Source organism: Cavia porcellus, unplaced genomic scaffold (genome assembly GCF_034190915.1).
Source record: "Cavia porcellus strain 051 isolate PalLab524CR breed Dunkin Hartley unplaced genomic scaffold, mCavPor4.1 scaffold_9, whole genome shotgun sequence".
NCBI classification, from domain to species: domain Eukaryota; kingdom Metazoa; phylum Chordata; class Mammalia; order Rodentia; family Caviidae; genus Cavia; species Cavia porcellus.
Window position 1 is genome coordinate 65920418 of NW_026947492.1, and position 22769 is coordinate 65943186.

At 38.9% G+C, this 22769-nt stretch overlaps 2 protein-coding genes and 1 pseudogene across 2 annotated transcripts; 2 read left to right on the plus strand and 1 right to left on the minus strand.

Moving 5' to 3' along the window:
- The first annotated feature begins 1945 nt into the window (after positions 1–1945).
- Positions 1946–2970, plus strand: LOC100727558 (olfactory receptor 51T1-like). Its single transcript, XM_063255622.1, is given in 2 exon segments — positions 1946–2714; positions 2717–2970. Coding segments are annotated over 2 exon segments (1005 nt in total). The 5' UTR covers positions 1946–1963.
- Positions 2971–8859: 5889 nt separating this feature from the next.
- On the minus strand, positions 8860–9807 carry LOC100729435 (olfactory receptor 51A7-like; annotated as a pseudogene).
- Positions 9808–10026: 219 nt separating this feature from the next.
- LOC111755531 (ubiquitin-fold modifier 1-like) lies at positions 10027–10248 on the plus strand. Its single transcript, XM_063255669.1, has one exon. The coding sequence runs from the start codon at positions 10027–10029 to the stop codon at positions 10246–10248; it is 222 nt and encodes a 73-aa protein (XP_063111739.1).
- The last annotated feature ends 12521 nt before the right edge of the window (positions 10249–22769 follow it).

Sequence of the window (22769 nt, forward strand, 5' to 3'; positions counted from 1 at the left end):
CATGTAGATTATCTCATGTGGCTTGCCTCTCTGAGGATTTGAAATTTAGTAAAATATAATGGAATTTTGATTTACTAAGTCTGGTTTTGAGTTTTGAATATTTATCCATTTGCCTTAGATATAAATGACTTTGATCCATTGTTTTCTGTAAAACAAGAGACAATCTCTCTCTGGAACTTTTTCTAGGATTATATAGAAGTATGTATAAATAGATCAGCAAAATGTATTATATATGCAAAAAATACTATTTTCCTTTTCTCTTAGTATACACTCTTTGTTCACCCAATGACAGCAATTACATGCTACAACGTCTAGAGAGGTAATCTCCTATGGCTCATCATTTCCTCAAAACTTCCAGGCTGAGTCCATATTTCTGTAATCTTAATGTATTTCTCCATCCTTTGTCATGTAAAAAAATAGCAATATGCATAATGCACCAATCAGTGTGTGGTTTTGGAGAAACTGATGAGCAACATGCTTTTATTCCCTGTTGGGCATTCTAGTGGGATACAGTAATATGATTCAGTAAGAATACAGAATGTTATAAAAGCACGCATAAATTAATATTTGTGTTGCACAGTAAATTTTATATTACATAAAAATTCCTGGACAGTTATCAAAAAATAAGAGACCTAATATTCCAATTTGTGGTCCCACATCCATCTGTCTATTTCTTATATCTTCTCATTTTGTTATTTCCTAATTCAATTTCACTTGTCACATACTGTGGAATATTTGCCTTGCCTTGTGCCATGACTGAAAGTGACCTCAAGGAAACTCAAGCATGGAGATAGCTAGACCATACAAGAAGGAAAATTCATGAATTTGGAATAATTCTGTAAATTGATGCAACTGGTTCAACCATCAAGAGAAGAATGAGAAACAAGGAAGAGTGCAGAATTTGTTTTGTGTCCTCACGATAACATAAAAGAATGCAATCATTCATGGTCCCATTGTAAAGTAGCAATGAAGCAGGGAGTGTTCTTCACAGTGAATCATCAAATCCTCATCATGACCTTACCAAAATATCATAACAGAGGTAGAAACCAAAATGGCACAAGGTATTTTGTCTAGACTTACTGGTAGTAAATCAGGACATTGGAAATCATTTATTCCAGAACAATGTTTGGAAATCTGGATAAGATTTTTTCAGACAGTTCACTCACAGTAAACAGGTTCAAATTCACAAAGTAGCTGTCCATGTCAAGGAGTGAGAACGAAACCCCAAAGTGTAAAACAGTGAAAATAATAGGCCCTATTTATTTCACTGGCATTGAAAAACCATGCAGAGGAACAGAACTAAAGGACACAGTGTATGCCTGTTTCTTAAACATGTGAAGTGAGGGAAAAAGTGTGTGTGTGTGGGGGGGGATAATGAAATTGTTCTCATACAGGAAGTGAGATAAAGAATGCCTATTATTAAAAAATGATAGTTTTCGATTCAGATAAAAGGGTGCCTCTGGATATAATATCCCTCTCAGCTTAGTGGCTCATATGTGCTTTTTACATTATTTTCCATTATTTGATCATCCAGATGTGATCAGATTCACATATATAGCTTGGAGACCTCATCAAAAGCCCTATGATTTTGTTATTGTGAGAGCCATTTTGCTGGAATATGGGCATCTGTGTGATATAATTCTATAAACATTTCTTTTTGAAGCCAAGACTGGTTTGAAATATAATGTTTGAATGAGCCTGAAGATTCAATGCTTATGAACTTGAAATATACCTAAACCAGAGGCAGCAAAATGGGACAGAATCTAATAAGAAAATTCTAAGACTCTATAAGCATATGTGATAGCTCTAATTACATATAGAGATTAGGTCAAAAGTTTTAAATAAGGAGACACAATTGTGTGATTTGGGAAGTATTTATTAAAGGCCTATGATTCCCAAAAAAGCTCAAATGAAAAATACTACCATTATTGTGTTTGCTTTCAGGGTGTGTCCTCCACTCACCATGTTAATTTTCAACAACACGACATCCTCCTCCTCCAGCTTCCTCCTCACTGCTTTCCCTGGGCTGGAACTAATGCATGTTTGGATCTGCATTTCGGTCTGCTGCCTCTACACTGTTGCCCTTTTAGGGAACAGCCTGATCTTAGTCATCATTGTTACAGAGCGGAGTCTCCACAAACCCATGTACTATTTCCTCTCCATGCTCTCAGTTGTTGACCTGTGTCTGACCATCACAACCCTTCCCACTGTGCTTGGAGTTCTTTGGTTTCATGCCCCGGAAATTAGTATTAAAGCTTGTCTCATCCAAATGTTCCTTGTGCACACTTTTTCCTTCCTGGAGTCCTCCGTGTTGGTGGCCATGGCCTTTGACCGCTTCATGGCCATCTGTAACGCTCTGCAGTATGCTGTTGTCCTCACAGACATGATGAGCCTTGTGATAGCACTCACTGTGTTCCTACGGCAAGTAGTTTTCTTTTTCCCCTGTGTTCTGGCCTTGATCAGTGTGCCTTTCCATGGAGGTCACGAACTTTCCCACCCATTTTGCTACCACCCAGATGTGATCAAATTCGTGTATTACAACGCTTGGCTCACCAATTTTGGGGGGATGTTTCTTCAGCTCTACCTGAATGGCACTGACTTATTGTTCATTCTTTTCTCCTATATCCTGATCCTTCGAACTGCTCTAAACATCGTGACCCCAAAGAAGCAACAAAAAGCCCTCAGCACTTGTGTCTGCCATATCTGTGCAGTTACAGTTTTTATGTGCCAATGATCAGCCTGTCTTTAGCCCACCGCCTTTTCAGTTCCACTCCAAGAGTGATCTGTAGCACTTTAGCCAATATTTATCTGCTGTTACCACCTGTGCTAAACCCCATCATTTACAGCTTGAAGATAAATGTGATCCATCAGGCCATGATGCAGCTGCTCCAGTTCAAAAGTTTAAGGGGCACCAAAGTGAGAAGACTCTGGAGAAGGTGGAAGCGAAGGGGGATAACTTCTAGCACATAAATTATGGTTAAGGAGGGAAGGAATTTGGGACAGTGTCCTCCACAGACATTGTGGGGACTGAGGATGGTCCAACTGGATCACAGGAGTGAGAAGAGAAGAACTTTTCCTTGAGTATATGAAAGAGATTAAAAAACATTATAGTTCAAAACCAAACGAATTGCTTACATGTCTCGCAAACTTTAAAAACAAATACATGAACTACAGTAAAATCATTTTAATCCATTGGAACAATATATCTGCTCAAGCAATAATTCTTTGACAAGACACAAATTATAATAATTTTATTTTTATATTCAATTGAGTAAGATTTGTTTTTTCCTGACATTAAATTTTTATTTTTCTTAGGAGACAATGAAAATTTTTCCCTGATCTGGTAAAGGGAAAGTCATATGTGTGTGGAAAGGCACACAGATAGAAATTTGTAATTGGAAACTTGGAAAATCCTGTGCTCTGTTTTTCATTCTTTGAGTCATTTCTAGAGAGATGTACTGACAGTAATTCTATCTTAATCATTTTTGTAGCAACAGTGATACTTTTAAAGTTCTAATTACTGTTTTATATGCTTCCAATAGGTCCATTATAGATGTTCGTCTCACCTTTTGTTGTTTTTTCATTATTTACATATTCTAATATATTTCTGATTTTAATTCCATAGTTCATTCTGACTGCAAAGTGTAAGATGGAGAAATAATAGGTTCTAGTTATTTCAATAGCATTGAAAAACCATCTAGAGGAGCAGAAACAGATTATGTCTGACTCGATTGTTTTCAGGTCTGACTTGGCTTTAGAACTGGATCATTTGTCAAACACACCTGCTGGTTTGCACCTCCCTGTTGGCTGCACCCACTCCCATTGTACTTGTTAATGTAGACTTTCCGGGTGACTTTGATGCTGTTCAGAAACCTTAACACAATCTTTATTAAGAGTATTTAATTTGTGAAGATGTAATCTCAGATACAGAATTGATATGATGCTAGGGGTAATTCTGCATTTTTCTTCCACATATATTTGTGAGATGTTATTTATACTCGGGATAACTGATGCCTGAACACAGTGCATTTAGTAGGTGTTCTGATTTGAGCGACCCTCCCCATAAGTCTCGTACTCCTTGGTAGATAGAAACATGACCAGGCCCAAACTGTTTTGTTTGCACCAGGTATTTATTAATCTGCATTGTTCTGGTGCAACACTGATGGTTTTGTGATTGTGTTCTGCTAAAATTACCACATTATTTTATCAAATAATTACCAACAGCAATCACCTACTATTCATAATTAAATAATTCTTCCTTGACATATGTCATTGGTATTATACAAACATCTCAAATTGGGTGGAGGAGATCATTATTTTAAATTGAGAAAACCAATGCATAGATCAATATAATAAGCAGTGTAGTACGAAATAATTTCAGTTTTACAATTTCCCTGCCAAACACTACTACCAAAAGAATTTTTTTTTTTATTTTGTGCACTTTTGGGGAAGTCTTTGCAATTCATTATATCACTTTTTAGTGTTTTGTATTTCAACTTTAACTTCTCATATTGCTTCCAAATAAATATCTCTTTGGCTCTGTTCTCTTTAAGGGAAAACAAAACAAAACAAAGCCCAAAATAAGAAAATATGAGTATTATTCAAAAGTTTCAGTCTAAGGCACATCTCATATCTAGACACTTTCTGCAGAAAAAGGATTAAGGGAGGATCTTTTTTTAGACTGATATCCTGTTAATAATCCCAGGATAAAACTACAAATTATTTATGACATGACTTTGGATAAAAATTTGAGGAGTGGAATAGGTCAGAGCAGACTGTCAAAGAGTTGGGCATTCAGAAGTGCTGGAGAAAGTTCCTTGGCATTATCTGAGGATGGAATGTGGGCTGAGAATGAGACTTCCAGAGACAGCATCACACAGTGGCAGAGACTCTTACCCAGATGGAGCTGCTGTCTCTCATCAGGGTCTCATCTAAGCATCAGACCATGTCTGCATCAGTTCTTACGAATATCTAATGCATTTGTAGTTGAAGACCTTAGAAGTTCTTTTTAATATAGACCTATTATTCCTTATTAACAGTTCAGAAATTTAAGAGCACTTAGGAAAAACTATTCTTTAGTATTTTTCTTACAGTCAAAGTTAACTGGCCAAATAACTATGAAATGAGCTCATGTGAATATAATCGTGGTCACTACTTATTCTACATCATGGGAATGTTCACACATTATACTTCAGAAAAACCGTTGTGTTTGAATACAAAGTAACGTTTCCAAGACTGTATGGCCTTCTTAATGTATAAAAAATTCTAAATTTTAGGAGTTTTAGATGATTGCTTGTGGGAGAGTGTGACTGTCCTACTTTTATGATGATCGGTACCTGAAGCAAACTTCCTTACATGTGTTATTTTTCTATTTCCCCAAATACAACTTTTTATAACTTTCTTAACATGTAACCTCCATGTTACATATAAGGAACATTTTTATAGATGTGCTTTGTCTCTATGATAGAAATTGTAAATAGGATAAGAATTTGTACTTTCTTGTAGTTTCTAATCATATGTTTAATGTATTTGAGTTTTTCTCATTATGTCATATTTAATATATGTCATATTTAATATATATTATGTCATATTATGTCATATTTAATATATGTCATATTATATATATATATATATATATATAATAAAAATTTGTGAATACATGAATACGTATAGAAAATTATTAAAAACATATAGATTGCTCACAACATTGGTGATGGAGTATTATGTATGACTTGTTCTTTTAAAAATTTTTGTTGCACTTGATCATACTTTACTATGTGAATGCATAGACACAAATGTGTACATATATTTCAGTTAAGAGAACTGTATAATTACATGTATATTTTGCTTATTTTGTGACTCTTAATAGATTCTATAAAATCATTTTATATTAGACTTCACTTTCTGAAGGAAACTTTTAATTCTCCTTCAAAATGCATAATTTATCTTCTTTTTATATGTGCTTCAATTTACCACACTTTACTCAGTGTATGTAGTAATTTATTTGTTCTCTCCACCTCTATCAGATGCTTAAAATAAGACCTATCTTTTGTACTCTGCTTAATACTTATAGAATATATTACCTAGTAAATATTTCTTAATTGTTAATGTTGAGTTGTATGGGTGAAATAAATGTGTTGAATAATATTTCATCATACTTTATAGTTCTATTTGCTACTATTTAACATTTCAGTAACTTGATATACATTTGTATAAGTATATATTTGATAACACCACTGATTATATTCTTAAATTCCTGTAAATATAAATTATTAAATTTGGAAGAAAGGAAAATAATTTTGAATCTAATATTGCCTGAATTGTAGGACTAAGCATCATATGGTCTGGGGTTAGATTCCATCTCTGAAAACTGTGCAACTCTATATATTTGGGAACTTGTTAAATGCTTTGGAAAACTTTACTATTCTAACATACAGAATTAGAGTAGATAATAAAATCTATTTTCTGTGCTCTTGAGAAAGTTAGTGTTAAGAGAAGTAAACAGCTCAATGTTTGGTGTCTTGTAAATGCTGAATATATCTTATTAATTTTCAAGTTACAACTACGTAAATATTATGTATATAGTTAACTGAATTTTAACACACTTTTCTATTGTTAATTCCTTAGGAAAATGTTCCTATCCAAAGACTACTTGTGTCTTGCAATTAAGTAAAATTGACAGCTATCTTTGTACTCAGTTATTATTTTAATTCAGTTATTTGTGTGATAAAATATTAAACCAATATTTTAAATACGTTATTCTTTCTAAAATTTTTATTTGACTAGTGGATTTTTTTTGTCTAATGTGCTCATATATTTCTTAATTATGTTAAATTTTCACATATATGGTGCATTGAAGTGCATATTTTATTTATCCCTGCTATGCTCATTAACTTATTGAACAAATTATACAATTCTACATCTGTTTAATAAATTTTATGATTATATTGATTATATATTTTTATTTATTTTTATCCCATATACTCCATTACATTGTAATTATTTTGACAAGTGCCCAAAATGTTATTCCAAACTTAATGAGAAACTTAATGAGAAATATGTGTCATAATTCTACAAGGACTAAATTTTATTATCATACTCAACTATCTGATCCAGATGCAAAATTTATTGTCATTTTATGACTTTGTCATTTCTGCCTGAATCAGAATTGAATTTTTGAATTTGGGTGAACAAAAAAAAAGAAGCATAAACCATGTTTCTCATATATTTTATGCTGATGCTTGCGTGTTCATTGATTTAATAGTAAATGAATCATTTTTTGAAGGACAATTGCTTTAAAATTACTAATTACTCCTCATGATTTGGGCAGTAGTATTTCCTATTATTCTAGATGCTCATTGCCCTTGTAATTTATTATCACATTTAAAGCTGTCAAAGTTAGGTTTTTGGGGGTTCTGATCCACCTGTCTCCCTCAAACAAGTTAAGAAATGTGTCAGTCTACTAGCCACATGTCAGTTTATAAGCACTGTGGAAGTACTAGTGGTATGCTAATAATTTTAGATTGTACAAATTTTTTTGGAAACGTTGAGAACAAGAAAAAATCAGGAAGAACAGACTTGAACTAAGTACTATAATAAAATATTTTGATGCATTAAGAAAGAAGAAAGAAGAGGCAATCAAGTTCAATCCTACATGCCCTTGTTAGATGGTTATCTACTTAGCATAAGCTCTTGAAAAATGTATTTGAATTCATCTGGGAATGTAAAATATGCGATTATTTAGTCAAAAGAGAAAAACTTTTTCAAAATTGTTCTTTGTAACAGAAATAATATTAATTGTCCAACTTATGCAAGCAGTAAAATATTCAGAATTATTAGTAATAGTTTTTCTTCAACTCACATACAAAATGCTAAGGATTGGCTTATTCTGAACACTACTTAAACTTTGTCTAGTAATAAATGGTCATAAATAAAAGACAAATCATAAAGAAAGGAATTTTATAAATCCTCATTTGAGAAACCCAATCGTCATTAGATGTTTATCTTTTAAAAATATGGAGTCATACATGCATACACATACTATATGTTTTTAAAATGTTAATTTTATTTCTAGCTTGTTTAGTGCAATTGACTATATCATAGTCAAAATGCTCAATACTCCAATTACAAAACTATTAATTTATAGCCAACGTTTTACAGCACATAATCAAGATTAGCATTTCCTATATTGTACAGAAGTCATTGTCTTCCCTACTTGTTACTCATAACACAACAATCCCTCCTTTTCCATATAGTAGATACTACTTCTTGCATCTCTTAAATATTTTAAATAAAAATAATATTTTATTAAAAAATGTCACAAAGTTCATTATCAAAATTCAAGAGTACAAAAGCTTTAAGAGGTAAAATAAATCCTGTTCATTTCTATTTGATTACTAAGGAAAAAGCAAAGGAGACAATTACTAACCACTCTTACTTGATGTTGGACTTTTACTGTGATAGAAAATCAGAAATTTGTAAAAAGTTAACTGGTATCCCCCAAAAGCTACAGCAAAGCTCAGAAAGAAAATTGTCATTACACATTTTAACCTTCCACTTCTCTGTTACTCATTATCAGGGGTAGGACCTATTTCCACATGTACAATATTTAACTTTTTGTTGTAAACCAAAATGTCCTTAGCAATGACTTCATTCACGATGCACATAATTGTTCCTATCGATACTCATGCCAGTTCTAGGTTTTCAGAACCGGAAATTATGTACCTTGACCACAGGTTGCACTGAAAATAAAGATGACTAAGGAAGATAATGAATAATTGATAACAGTTGTTTAGACAGGTGTTGTTTTCTTCCCTGATAGCTTGGTTGAACCGACCTTATATTTTTTCCCCAATAGGCCTACTTTAGACCCAGTTTCCCCAGAACTTTTTGCCGAATTTCCCTTGTTTTCACACAGTACATAATGGGGTTCATCAGAGGTGGCACTAGCAAGAATATGTCAGCAATGAGGATCATGGCCAGTGGAGACTTGTGCTTGCCAAAGCGGTGCATGGATGCTAAAGCAATGAATGGCACATAGAAGATGAGGACAGCACAGATGTGGGGAGGCGCAGGTGTTGAAAGCTTTGAGCCTCTCCTTATGGGATCCAGTTCCCATCACTGTCTTCAGGATGAACACATAGGACACAGCAATGAATACACTGTCTGACATCATGCACAGGGCAACAAAGAAACCATAGAAAAAGTTGACTGTGTTGTCAGAACAGGCCAATTTCATGACATCCTGATGAAGGAAATAGAGTGAGAAAGTCGACTTTTCTTGCAGTATGTTAATCTTCTTAGAGTGAAAGGAAATGGGAGCATTAGGAGTATGCTTTTGATGAGAAACACCAGCCCTGTTTGGCTACCCTTGTGCTAGTGACAATAGAGTTGTATCTCAAAGGGTTGCGTATTGCCAAAAATCGGTCAAAGACATGACTTGGCGCACTGAGGACTCCATATATGTGAATCCGTGGATAAAAACTCTTGTGCAATGCAGGCATTTGGGGAGATTCCTGTGGCATTGAACACAAAAATCCGCAGCATAGTAGGGAGGGAACAAAGGGACAGACCTAGGTCAGAAACAGCCAACATAGAAAGGAAATAGAACATTGGTGTGTAGAGTGAGAGTTCAGTCCCAATCACAAGCAGGATGGCGCAGTTTCCCAGGATGGCCACCAGGTACATGAGGCAAATGGGAAAGGAGAGCCATCCCTGAACATGTTCCAGACCCGGGATTCCAATCAGGAAGAAGGTGGTGATCTCAATGTCAGAAGAATTGAGAATGCGCATGATGGATCAGTTCCAAAGTATTTAGGACACTTTGTGAATGTGTTTATTCCCTGAATTTAGCATGTTTTTTTCCCAGAGAAATAAAGTACAATTTTGAACAATTTCAATGTCATGAAATAAAAGAATGCTTTTGCATTTGTTAAGGAAGTAAGCAACAGAGTGCTTCTTCATTTGCCAAGAAAGTAGGCTAGAAGTTCAGGTTAGGGTGCTAAGTCTCTTGAGACCTGATCCATCATGTTGAAAGTTTCCTTTAAGAGTATGTTGATGTCTGATATGCAGTTTCCATATAATGTATTCAGTGTTCCTGAAAGTATATTGCTCATGGCGGTCTTAAAGTTTGTAGCAGAATTTAAGGTTCCTACAGTAATAAGCAAAATTATTATCCAACCTAGATTAGGAATAAATCCTGCAACTACTGCAGGAAATGTTTTCCTAGAGCATGGCTTAGAACTGTGAATTATCCCAAGTGACTGTGTTGGAAATTGCTAAAATCTGCTACTGAGCACATATACCTGACTTTCAGAAAAAAGTGCTATTGTTATTTTGGTCATAAAAGTGAAATCATGTGTTTAACATTAAATGAAACACTATGAGTCAACAAAACAATGAAAGTTGACTGTCACTTCCTCTTTCTCATATTCTTCGTGTGAACAGGAAGTGGTTATGATTGGAAAGTGTCACCAACACAGGATGTCCAACCACCACAGGGTTTGCCTGCTGCCTCAGAACACAAGTAAGGACTCCATTTGTTCCAAATAGATTAGGCAACTACTTTTTACATGGAGGGTTGTCCGGCGCTGCATCTGTCCCGCAGAATGAGGCACATGAACACTTTGTCTCTGCAGGCTCCTTTATTGACTGGGCTACAACCTCAATACACGTCCGTCCTTCACGGCTTCCTACGTGTTGTGCGTCGGGCACTTCCTATACTTGGGCTTATATAGCTAATGTTATCCAATCATGGGATTACACGTGGGGACAGGCGATTGGGCGGCAACAAGGACGCAATCAATCATTACCATATATGGCGGGGACAGTAAGCCGAGCAAGAACCAGGAAGCAGGATGTGTGCGCCATCTTGGGCACACGATGGGCGGGGGAGCAGCGAGGCGGTAGGCAGACACCATCTTGTGGCTATATTCTCATGGGTAATACGGCAGGCTCCCAACATCTCCCCCTTTCTTATTTACAAGGAAGGACAGCGAGACCTTCCAAGTGACTACAGAGGTCTGTACCCCGCTGTGCATGGCTCTGAGGTCATCCCCCGGCACAGGTTGGCCACCCCTGCATCGGAAGGGACCTCCAAGCCTCATCCTTTTGCGCAGGGCTAGGGTAATTCGGATGAAACCTAGATGCATACAGACATAGCCTGACATCTCTCTTCAAAAACCCCAAGGGTAGAATGCCATGCAGTACCATCTGGTCTCGCACCTTGGTACCTCTCTCTGTCTTAATGGAACGGGGCCTGTCTTAGGTTGAGCAAGGTGGGGTACCTTGATCTTACCCATCTTCGGCTCGCCCATTCAGCATCCTTATTACTGATGCTCTGCAACATGAAGGAGATATGCAGCCGCCCGACCACCAGATGGGCCAGCCTCCGACAGCTGCATAGCCGCCATGGCTGTATATCTGACTTGTTGTTGAGTCTGCATCAAGCGATCAAGCAAGCATTTAACAACCACTGATCCAACCAGGATAGCAACAGCAATAAAAATCCAGGTAGTCAAATTGGGCCAGGAGAACCAAGAGGTGATATGATTCCATAAACCTTTTAGAACATCACTCAGGGTAGACAAATCAAATCTAACCGGGTTCAACTGAATTTTTTCTATTTCGTCTAATTCCTGACTAACAATCATTGACAGGTTGTGAAATTTTGGCAAACAAGTGTCCTGCAGCCATTTAGTCATAGTCTTTGTAGTTTCAGTCAGGTTGGTGCGAACAGGGGTGATGCAGACACGGAAAGGCAGCCACCTCTGATCACAGAGTTGAGTGGCAACCTGCCACAATGCATCAATCTCCTGCCCGATGAGCTGGATCTCTTCTTGTAGCCGAAGTATAGCCTGGCTGTTAAGCTCAATCTGTTGCCTTTGAGCCTTGATGGTCTCTTGTGTGGCGTTGCTCAGCCGATTGACTGCATCCATGGTCAGCGCGAGCTGCTCGGAGGTCCATGCCTGCAAAACAGCCTGTCCCACTGCAGGGACAAACAGAGAAGAGACCACCCCCGCTGCCTGCCACAACCAATCTTTTATCCCTCCTTTTGTTCTGGTTGGCAATGAGGAGATTGTCCTGGGCTTGGAGGGGAACCCAAAGATAGCTTGGACGATATGCTAGAATGGCGAAGGCCGGGTAACCAGTCCAACAATTAGAAAGTGAGCAAGAGGTCTCATTGCTATCGGATGAATTACAATGGAAGGTGTGCTGATGAGAAAGCACAAAGACAAACGGGGGGTCTACACAGACCTCTGTGTTGAGTGGATGGGTCCCATTTGACGCGCCTGTCACGTTAACAGTGGAGGTATTGGACAGCGTCTGATTAAGTGTTGTGAAGGGGCGAAGGTCCAAACATGCCCCCATCGCATTGCAAAGTTGATGTTGCGCAAAGATGGAGGAGGTGCGTCTAGTGGGATCAGGTTGAGGTTCATTACAATACCCCGTAGCCATCCAAGCGGCCCCCACTGAATAATTCTGAAGCTTAGTTAAATTACCCTCTTTTCTAGGGTGGGTGGTCCAGAGCCACCATCCCTCACGGGTTATAAGATAAAGGTGGATAACTGGGACACAGTGGCACCAAAAGAGCTCTGCCAGTCTGGTTATTCTAGGGATGTTTGTATCGCAGGATTCGAAGAGTGGGTGCCTCGGGGCCTGGAAGTCCTTACTACAGTCGGGCAAGATGGGCCATCGTGCCTGATTAAGGGTCAGGCATGTTTTTGGGGACTTTAACCCATCTGAGGAATTTATTCTGGCTGTGTCCTCGCATTCCATGCGCGTCCAATTCACAAATTCCAGCAATGGTAGGGTTAAGTTGGACCTCTCCAGGGTAATAGACAAATTTGCATATGACAGTATAATCGTGTCAGGGGTAAGAGGGAAGGACATATTGAACTCACAACGGGTGTGTGAAACATGTTTAGGGGGAAGGTCTAAGACAGTTTGATTAATAGTGTACACCGTGGGTGATGCAGGAGATGCTGCGGAAAAGGGGGCCAGGGTAGGAGGATGATGCCAAAGACCCCAGAGATATTGGGTGTCCTCTGCACCAGCCATGCCAGCAGCGGCGGCAAGCAATAGTGTGCAGAAGTATATGCTGTAGCTTTGTTTGGGGAACCTGGTATTAATAGGGGCTCCCTGGACACCTGCGGCGGGCGATACCAAATGGGTCCTCCAAATCTTGGTTACCTCGCGTCTGGGGAAGCGATCAATTTTCCATGCCGGGGTCATCTTCAGGTATCTGGGGTTCCACTGACCGTAGCACGTTGGAGATCCTCACCAGTCGTTCTGGAATCCACACCGGCTCCTTCCCTGGTTTCTGTGGGAAGACACAAACCGCACCTCGGGTCCAGCTGAGCACTGGGTCCGGGCCATTCCATTGTCCTGTAATGATGTCCTTCCCAAAGATAGGGGTATTCCAAGGTGAAGTAGACGGCTGAATGTGCCCCAGCTGCAGTTGCTCTTGTATTAATTGAGATGCTGCCTCTATCTTTTCTACTGGTAGGGGCCACTGTGTCACCCAAACCGGGGTATCCGATTTCCATGTCAGTTTTATAGGGGTGGGTGCGAGAGGCATTACAGCGGCCCCTAAGAAAAACCCAGTCCTTTCCTGTCCCTCTTAGTGACGGCAGGCACAGGAGAGGTATTTCCTTGCAATTTGATGCCCAAGCCTTTGCCAGGGGTATAGCCCATCCGTTTCATCATGTTTTGAGCCACCTCGGAACATCCCGTATTCAGGGTGATGTCCATCTGAACTAATATATCTCTGCCCCATAGGGTCACCGGAAGGTTGAGGACATAAGGCTGAAATGTACCAGCATGTCCTTCCTCATCCTGCCAGGGAAGGGATTGCACACTCACACTGGGTGAATGCACGAATCCCAATCCCTGGAGAGTCTGTTCTACCACATTAAGCGGCCAAGAGGCCGGCCAGTCTTTATGAGAGATGATGGAACGGTCAGCGCCGGTATCTAATAACCCTTTAATTTTCTTACCATTGACCGAGAGGAGCAACATAGGCCGTTCCTGCAAGGTCATATGGAGGCCAACGAAGTTTTTACCCGTGGACCCGAAACCCTGATCACCCCGAGAATGCTGCTTGGCAGGAAATTGATCATGCAGGCTAGGTAGGATGAGTAACTGAGCTATCTTATCTCCTTTATTGATGATCAGTGTCCCCTGTAAAGACTGCACCATGATTTTAACTGTACCCAGAAAATCAGAGTCAATAACACCGGGCACAACCGTAAGACCGCAGAGGGCAACCGAGGAGCGTCCCAGCAGGAGGCCGACAGTCTTTGGTGGTAAGGGCCCCTTAAATGAAGTTTCTATCAATTGGACTCCCATTTCAGGTGTTAGTATGAGTCTGGAGGCGGCACAGAGGTCCACTCCTGCTGACCCTGGGGTAGCCCTGACTGGCTGTTCACTCCCGGAAAGGGGCTGCTGGGGGAAAGGGGGCCCACCTTGTAGGAGGGCCCCCTCTGGCCGTTTTTTGGCTGTGAGTCTTTACGGCCAGTCAGAGAATTGCCCTCCTTATCAAAAACGGAGCGGCAGTCCTTAGCAGCATGATGGCCCTTGTGGCACCATTGGCAAAGGCCCGCTTGTCCCACATCAGATGTCCCATATTGTTGAGAAGTGGTACCTTTACCTTCTTTGTTTGGGCAGAACCTCCTGACATGTCCCGGCTGGCCACACTCAAAATATTTTTTACTCTTTTGCATCTGCTGTTGTGTTGCTGGAGGGCGGGAGCCGAGGGCCACATTAATTGAAGCGCCCACCAGGGCTGCAAGACCTGAATTAGAGAGTGGTCCCCCCACTTCTCTACATAATTTGGTCCAGGTTTCTAAACTCTTGTTTTTATGTGGTGTAATGACTGCACGGCAGTCCTTAGTACACTGCTCAAAGACTAGCTGCTTTACCAGGGGCTGTGCCACACTGAGGTCGGGGAAGACCTTGCCAGCGGCATCTAGCATCCTGGCCACAAAGTCAGAGAATGGCTCTGTCATCCCTTGCACAATCTTAGTAAGAAAGGCGGTATGTTCGCCTGGCTTGGCAAGCTGTTTCCAAGCGGCAATAGCGCACTTGGTAATTTGATCATAAACTGCCTGAGGGTGCCGGATTTGATCTTGCCCATGGGCTCCCTGACCTAGTAGCATATCCTTGTTCCATCTAGCATTGCACTCCCTAGTATTCTTCTCGGCTTGCTCCCCACAATACTCGTCATTCCAAGCCTTCCAGTCCATGAATTGGCCTGGAGACAGGCATGCCTTTGCAAGCTGTGCCCAATCCGAGGGTGTCAAAGGGGTGGTTCATATATTATCCAAAAGAGCCTGTGTGAACGGAGCGTTGGGGCCATAGGTAGAAACTGCCTCTTTTAATCCCTTAACCACTTTCATGTCCAGGGCCTGATAATAAGGCGCGCCGGCCTGGTCTTGAAAGACCGGATAGAAACCGGGGATGTCATATGAGGCAAGGCCCCTACACAGGACATCCCACAAGCGACCATGAAACGAGCGGCGTCTGGAGGACGGAAGTGTGGCAGGGAAGGGAGGGGGCGGCCCCCAGCCTCCAGGTGCGCTCATTTCCTGGGGTGGCTCCCAGGGAGGGGCAGACGGGGTTGGTCTTGTCCCGCCTGGGGTATGTACTTCCTGTATATCATTCTCCACTCTCTCGAGCTCTTCCTCTAAGCTCTCCATCAACCCTTTACATAAGGTTCTAGAGGGCTTATTAGTCTCCTGTCCTGTATCATGGCGCGAGCATGTCTTGCCACCGTCTTCCCCTTTTGGGCCTGTCAGGGGGCCCTCCCCTTCCGAATCTGAGGAGTGATCCGGTGAACCAGCCCCAGAGGCCCCTCTGGAACTCTCTGAGCGCGCCCGCTCGAAAGCATGGCGCGCCTCCTTAAGCCCTTGAGCTGTGCCTACCATGCTTTGAGGCTTTAAGACATGCCCGAACCATCTCCCATATGGGGCGGACCATAGGGTCGACACCCATCCCTTGTTCCTCAGCAAACTGAATATCATATCCTAACTTCTCCCAGGAGGGTAAAGTGAGGGATCCGGTGGGCAGAAACCATGGGGCCAAACCATCGATACATTCGAAAAACTGCAGCACCGTTTGCTTATCTATCCTAATCCCTCGCACCTTAAGCAACAACCACAGCGATAAGGCGAGGGGGCCGCAGTTAACATTGCCCATCTTAACAAAATTAAAGAGCCCCAAGGCACAATAGCCAACAGAGGCCTGCCCTTCTTTTTCGGGCAATGTCGATCCCCGCAAGGGGTCGACCAGTAGATCCCTTAAAGTGCGTCCACCAAGGGCCGGGTTAAGCCGCCGCTCACCCGCAGGTATGTACCGTTTTTCAACACAGTCACAGGAGCCGCAGAAGGCACGGGAATGGTTTCGAGTCCCCGTACGGGCCAACAGCTGTCCGGCGCCGCGTCTGTCCCGCAGAATGAGGCACACAAACACTTTGTCTCTGCAGGCTCCTTTATTGACTGGGCTACAACCTCAATACACGTCCGTCCTTCACGGCTTCCTACGTGTTGTGCGTCGGGCACTTCCTATACTTGGGCTTATATAGCTAATGTTATCCAATCATGGGATTACACGTGGGGACAGGCGATTGGGCGGCAACAAGGAAGCAATCAATCATTACCATATATGGCGGGGACAGTAAGCCGAGCAAGAACCAGGAAGCAGGATGTGTGCGCCATCTTTGGCACACGATGGGTGGGGGAGCAGCGAGGCGGTAGGCGGACGCCATCTTGTGGCTATATTCTCATGGGTAATACGGCAGGCTCCCAACAGAGGGTAGTTCTTAGAATTTTTCTGAGTATATTTGAAAAATTAAAATTTTCTAAGTGTTATATAATCATCTTTAATTTAAAAATGTAGAAGATTTGAATATGAAGTATTGATGGCAGTTTGCTTGATGGTATCTTATAGAATCATATATGGTTTGATTCTTAAATATATATTTTATGATAAATGTAACAGATGTATCAATGAATGCTAATCTTTGTCATTTATATTTTATGTTTTCAAAGTTTCTTATAAATTTTAATTCAATATCAAAGAACCAAATATTTAATTTCTTGGTCTAAGCATTATATACATAAACTAATGCCACATATCAAGTAGTTGTAACAGTGTTCTTACAGAATGTAGTAGTTGTCATGGTGAATGGTAGCGTACAACACAGTAGAAGCATCCTTTGCTGAGCTATGCATTTCTTTAGCATTATACGTCTCTTTATCAGTTTCTTAATGTCATATTTTTATGATAAAACCTCTGAGAAATGACTGAGTACATTACTTCTGAAGCCCATTCTGAAAGGATATTGTTATAGTGAAAACCAGAAGTTCACCACAAAGCTAAAGGAATTATTGATTAGAAATGCTAATGAATTATATTTATTGAGGAAGCACTAATATTAGTCACCCAAGTGCTAACAAGCCAGGAGGGAAGGTGGGAAAGCCTAGATGATCAGGCTGTGGCAAAGAGGAGTGATGAGCATGGACCACAGAAAAGGGCTGCAGCAAACTGTTCACTGAGAATGTCAACAGGTGGGTCAGAAGTGGGCAGAGTGTGAGAGAAAAAGTAAAATGGAAAGCAAAATACTGATGTGGTCTGAGAAAGCAAAGTATATTTCCTGACCACACACAGACTTAAAAGGGCCAATCATGAGTATTCAAAAAATGATGTCCATGACAAAAATGATGTCCATAACAAAAGACTGTGTTGTTGCTTACAGAGAAGATCAGTATCTGTGCACAGTTTAAAGGGGAATTGAAGGCTCACAGTGGATCAGAATCAGTGCTTGACCTACTATATTATAAAAAGTAAATTCTAAAGCATGGCTTTTGTCTGTCTATTTCTTTTTAGAGCTGGAAATGAAAGCATTCAATGAGTAATACCTGGTTTATTCATGAATAAAGACTCTAAGACAAAAAAGAAATATGTGACATACCTTCTAAACAGAATGTAGAGTGGAATAATGCTTACAGGCAAGGAGAATGGAGAAGATCTAATATTATAAGGATTGTCTTGACCAGTCCTATGATTTTTTTGCCCTCAACTTAAAAAAAAAAAAAACCCATATAAAGAGCACTAATTTTAAATCGATTCTCTTTTATAGACCTTTGTTCCTCTCCACCTCCAGTCAATGACAAAGTATATGTAATCAGAATGAACAATAGAGTAACTCGTTTTGTCTGGTCAATGTGAGTCTCAGGTTTTTTCAAAGGAAAGTTCAGGAAATATAGTACTTTAAGAGATCAGTGAGTTTTTTCTTGAATTTCTAATCTTCTGACTCAAACGGTTTTCAGGCAAGGCCTTGAGATTCTAAATCTAATTTTACACCAATGATTTCCCATGGAAGCAGTCTAGAAAATGTCATTATTGTATGGTCAACAATATATGTCAAAGAGACTATAAAATTTCCTCTTTGTTGTAGGACAGCATATTACAGAAATATATGCTATATGTAACATATAACACATATTATATGTGACAGAATAATATATGTAATACAACATATATTATCATAGGTTTAATGTAGGCTGGTCAACTGAAATATAGCCTAGCAAAGATGTGCATCAAGTTTATATATATGTTATTCTTGTGATGAGCAGGGCTGGTATTTTCTGGACTCTAATTCTCCCTTGATATCATAAGTAGAAGTCACAGAGTTATGGAGAGTGTTCACAGGTGACTCAGTTAACATGATTTTTTTTTAATCTGGGATTCAACTCACTCCCTAGCACTTGCCAGGCAGATGCTTACACATCTGAGCTAGGTCTCCAGCCCAACCATGAAGGTTTGACACTTTTTTTCATTTGTTGAATTAAATTTATCAATGGTAATGAATCATTAAGATAGGAAATGTAGGGTTGAAGATATAGCTCAGCGGTACAAATACTGCCTTTCGAGGAAGAGGTCCTGAGTTTGGTACCACTATATAAAAAATATAATATACTTATTATATATATATATATATATATATATATATATATATATATATAATATGTATGTGTGTGTATGTGTGCTTAAAAATTTCAAATTTTTCTTGCTTGGCAAAAGAATATCAGAGTTTCTTTCAGAGATTGGGCTTTGGCAGAGGACTTGATGATGAGAATGAGGCCATAAACTTTTTATTTGATGTCTTTATGATTCATTAAGGACAAATTCTCTGTTCTACACGATCTCATGTGTGCCATAGCAATATCATGATCGGAAATTTAGCCACTCTGTCACTTCTAGAGTGCAGAGGTCCTTTAGGACAGTTATTGGTCTTTAACAATTCTCGTCAAGGATAATTAGCAGCAGCTTGTTCCTAGAAGTTTTCCCACGTGATCACTATGAGCAGGGTCTATGTACTGTTACTGTAATATATTTCACTGCAATTATGTTAAAGAACTTCTATGACCTTGTGTTTACATGTCTACTTCCACTGTAGACAATGTACTCATTAAAAAGAGCCTTATCATAAGGATCATGATATTTTTATCACAAAGGACAATTCCTGGCAAATGATATCCATTCAAACATCATTAACAATCATATGAAACTGAATTTTCATTTAAGTGAATTTATCTTTAGAATTATTTTCTTTCTTTGAAGGGGTGATCAGTGTTTTCCTTAGGGATAGCATTGGTTAGAAGAGTATTATTTATAAGATATTGAAGCACTTGAATTTGAATATAACAAATGATATACATGTAAAAGTATGATCCCAATATTGTACTCAGACTTTACAGATATTACTTGGAACAAATAGATATATAAATAAAGTCATTTTCAAGCCAATTTTTGATAAAATTGCACAAAATGTGTAGGATAAAAGGCAGTAGAGATTGATAGTAATAAATCCAATATATGAAGCAAAACTTGAACCAGTAAAAGCAAAGATATTAACATCTGCTTAGTCAAATCAGTATGTGAGGAAGTTAAGAGATGGTTTGGATCTTAGCAAGGTGATGGTAGAAAAAGAGACGAGATATATTTTAAAAATGGGAAGCAAAAAATTACATGAAGAACTCTTAAAAATATAGATTTACCTGAGGACTCTTGGCTTATTGCTAAAAAGCAGATTATAAAATAGGAGAATTACTGTGAAGATGAACGATAAGTTGACTGCATCAACCTACATCTATCTAAACCCCAATAAACTTCCTATTAGCTATAGTTATAATCAAAAGTCATTTATTTTAAGTCAGTGCCTTACACAGCTACAGTATTTAAGTATTTTTTAAATAAATTGATTTTCTTGAGAGAAAAACTTAAATTTGACTACCAACAATTTTTCTTCTGTCTCCATCGGTTTTATCATGTTGTATATTATTGGATTTATTATATGTGATAGTATAAACACAATTTTTTATAGACAAGGAGATAATATAGTAACCATTGTCCATTTTCTGTTAGTTGGTTCTGTATACCCTGTGATACTTTCATTCTCTTGAATGGTTTTATACTGTCTTGTTATGTTTGATACTATAGTGTATGAAGGTATATTCAAATATTTCAAGGAATGAGACACTATGGTTGCTACTGTTATGTGGGGTTGTCCTATGGTGAAACACTATGTTGCTTAAATTGTTCTGTTCTGATCTGTTTTGTTATATCCTTTTTATCTTAATCTTTTAAAATAAAAAGAGTTAATGTTTAAGAATATTCTCTCTTAGATGATACCTTATATTTCTATATTAATAGTTTGACTTAATTTTCAGAGCATCCTTATGAGGAGGCTACTATGGTTAACTTTGTTTTTAAATTAAGAAAAAGATAAATAACTAGTAGATGAGAAACTGGAATTAAAATCTGGGTCTGTCCCACTGCCCTGCTGAATTCCAAGTAATACTTATACCCTATCTTCTATTACACGCTTTCCAAATATGTACAACTCATTTGATGTAACTGGGCTTTTCTTTTTCCCTTATTCTAAAGTTCTTCATCCTGTAGCTTTAAACCATCATATCATTTAACTGTCTTTTCTTCCAAGATTGAGGCTTTTCTTCTCACTTTTGTCTCATGACTGAGACTGTTATTCTGGAGCTCAGCTCTGGATGTGAGATGTCTGCTTTTCTCTTCCTTGCTTAGGGAGATGAGGTTTACTCTTCTGCCAGATGGGTTGCTGTTTCCTAATCCCTATCATGTGCAAAGACTTGAGTCTAACTTTTATTTTTTCTAATGGTGAATTAAGAATGGATGGTTTCTGGATGATAATAGGTGAACAGTGTCAGTGCCAAAGAATGGCTAAAAGATTTAGTTCCTTTTAAATTTTCAGAGCTGAGTCTCTAAGTTAAATGTTCCTATTGTCAGCAAACAACTCCAAGATAATCTCCTTTCACTCATCATTGTTTTCTTGCTTTTAAATTTTGTGTCTTTTTACATCTAAGCTATTCCTACACATAAAGTATGAAGCTTCTGTTATAATTATCCTTATTTACAGACCTATATTAGTCTCAGCTTTTACAACATTCACATTTCAGGTACACTTTAGAAGTTAAAGCCACAATAAAGAAAAATAGTAATATGACCCATTTCACTTACCATCTAACCCAACAGGGAAACAGAACTGTGTTTAGGTTAGAACCTTCTCAGCTATATTGTGATATAGTGCTGGCCAAGACTTAATTCTGTAGACACAGATTTCTTGAGGAGTCAGTCCCTTGAGTTTTGCTCTCATGAGGTATCAATTCTTCAAGACTGGTTATCCTTGGTAAACAAATAATTTTTATCAAGAGATCTGGAAAACGCCAGAATGAAGCCTTATTTAAAACCATAGTTTTAACTCATTGGTTCCTATAGGCCAAAAAAGGGTCGGATCAGAAAGGACAGAAATTTTTGGAGAAGTGAGACCCTCAGAGTCAACCCACTCCAGAGATTAGGAAACGTTGTTGACAATAGTAAGAAACGATTTCACTCAAATAGGTTGGTATATTACTGTAAGTTTACATTTCTTTGTTTCTCACAGTCAAGGAATTAGAAATACATTCTACAGCTATCTAGCACAGTACGTGATAGGACTGTAGTCATATGTTTCTTGTTCAATTGTTTGTTCTAAATTTTTCACCATATGAAGTGATACAGCATGAGAACTTATAATGGAGGACTGTATTCTCTATAAAGGCTGGGATATGAAACTTTCTAGGAACAATAGAAAAACAAACCCATGTCCACCATATCAATCCACTCTCATGAAGTTAATTTGCTCCTCTTCCATGGTAGAATAATAGTCTATCAAGTGGTCATTCTCTGCTTAAAGGGTGATATTACATAAGGGGACTGGGATTGATTTCAGATAGTGCTGATTTTATGTATAGTACGAATAAAACTTCAGTCATCCTTGTTGAGTGAGAATCTATTCTTTGGGTCCATGAAGAGAATCTATCTTTGCCTCTGTGGCTGTTTTCTTCAAGTGTCCATTGCCCTAGCACAGAGATGCCTTATGTCAGAAACTAGCTGGTACCAATTGCCAGATCCATTCTGGTTACTTGCTAGTTCAGCTCTGTTACATGTTGTATAGAATTTGATGAATAATTATCTGCAATACAATGATTTTTGAATTTTTTCTCACTTCTGTAGAACCATACCCATGCCACTTTATTTCTCCTTGCCCCGGTGCTTAAAGATTTTTTCTTTCTCTTTGCAGGAGACTGGCCGATCAGCCCTTTGTTTGCCAATGAGTTTCTTTTGTGTGCATTTACACATTGGGCCATTAATTTTGTGTACCAAAGGGATAACCAGATCCATCAAATGAAGAT

Excerpts from the sequence above, each read along its gene's own strand:
- LOC111755531 (XM_063255669.1), top strand. The coding sequence starts at position 10,027 with ATGTTGAAAGTTTCCTTTAAGAGTATGTTGATGTCTGATATGCAGTTT.